General features: G+C 36.0%; 1 protein-coding gene across 1 annotated transcript in view; it reads right to left on the bottom strand.

The window, feature by feature from the left end:
• Window positions 1–1649, bottom strand: part of LOC104798469 (subtilisin-like protease SBT5.6) — a 4807-nt gene that overhangs the window by 2368 nt on the left and 790 nt on the right. Inside the window, exons 4-6 of the mRNA XM_010520565.1 lie at window positions 1583–1649; window positions 726–837; window positions 7–134 (exon numbers count right to left, since the gene is read on the bottom strand). Of these exons, the coding sequence (XP_010518867.1) occupies window positions 7–134; window positions 726–837; window positions 1583–1649 (307 nt within the window). The remainder of the gene's footprint in view (window positions 1–6; window positions 135–725; window positions 838–1582) is intronic.

Raw genomic sequence — 1649 nt, 5'->3', positions numbered from 1 at the left:
CGGCCGTTGAGGCGGTGTGGGAGCCGTGACCGTCGGGATCACGTGGGGAGAGGAAGTCTTTGTTGGCAGTCACGTTGAAGGTTCCGTATCCGTTCATGTACCCTTTCACGTAGTACCTGGCTCCTATAATTTTCCTGCAATTCAAAATACAATGCGTTAATTCTGACCAAATGACAGTGAAATTAGATACAATGCAATCCCTAATATATGATATAATGCTCGAATTATGGTTAAACAATTTGACTGTAATGTTTGTACACTGAAAATCACATGTCAAATACACTAAAGATTTTGTCTATTAACCATCATTAGACTGCCAAACCTATATATATAGGTTAAATCTAAACCCATATCTACATTTATATATATAAAAAATGATGTTAACTGGCATAATTTTGTGGTAGTAAGCATATATATATATATATAATGTATATGTACGTATTGATGGCGGAAACGAGACATTGATAGTGAAGCAAACAAGAGAGTTCACGGGTGTTGTTCAGAATTATACAGGAAGAATCAAGAAGGTTATTTTGTCTCTTCTCATCTGTCGACATTCAAGATATGGGGTTCAACTTCAACGCGGTGTCCTAAACAAGCAGTATAACCGCAATACATGTATCATTCTTTTTATAATATATATATATATACATACATATACATATATACTGTAATAAGACGTTATTGTATGTAATTAAATAATATAGGAAGAGTAAAGAGTAAACCTGTTGCAGTGGGAAGAGTTAAAAGCAGTCCCGGTTTGGCAGGTTCCTTTCCATGACTTTGGGACGGGACCCATCCCTTTGTCACTGAAGCTCTTCGATTCTGGCCACACGCCTAATTTCACATCTCTTCCCATTTTCAGTATAATACACTCAAAACCCTAATTCTGTCTGTACATTTCATGTATATATATGAATGATCTTTTGTCGTCATAAGAAACGACACATATATATATATATATATAGTATACGTGTCTCTTCAAATGCGACGAATAAGATGTGCATATCAAAGTGTTAGCTAGTATTCGTGCAACTTATGACGCTATTTAAAAAAAAGTTAGGCTCCAACAAGTTAGGCATCGAGAAACAGTGATCGCGAAGACCTTGATTGATATCTTTTGAATGAGAAAGTCTCGTTCTTCTGGCTACGATTTCGGATTTAAGATCAAATCGATAATCATATGCTATGAACAAGATTGGAAAGAGAGAGAGAGAGAGAGAGAGAGAGAGAGATGGGGAGCAAATAAGGGAAACAGGAAACAAAAGGAAAACACGTGGAGGGCGTTGGCTTCGAGAAGAATACAAAGAGGAGAGGATAAACCATAAGCTCACATGAATGGCAAAGTTGCTTAGAAAGACACAATCTTTTCAAATTTTGTTGCTTTTTGGACGTAAAGAACTTAAATTTATTCAATAGTATGTATGCTCAATGAAATGCAACACACGCACACCATACGTGCAATGATGCTCTTAAGCCATTGTAATATATAAAGCTTCAAAATTTTATTCGGCAGAGATCAAATCAAATAATTATAGTATTTTTAAAAACTTATAAATGAAGGGTTTATAGTAAAACTCACCGCTATCAAGGACACCGACGATGATTCCATCGCCGTATTTGGCCTTTTTCAGAACCTTTCTTCCGAT

Source organism: Tarenaya hassleriana, unplaced genomic scaffold (genome assembly GCF_000463585.1).
Source record: "Tarenaya hassleriana unplaced genomic scaffold, ASM46358v1 Cleome53, whole genome shotgun sequence".
Classification (NCBI taxonomy): domain Eukaryota; kingdom Viridiplantae; phylum Streptophyta; class Magnoliopsida; order Brassicales; family Cleomaceae; genus Tarenaya; species Tarenaya hassleriana.
This window is presented reverse-complemented; position numbering and strand designations above follow the sequence as displayed.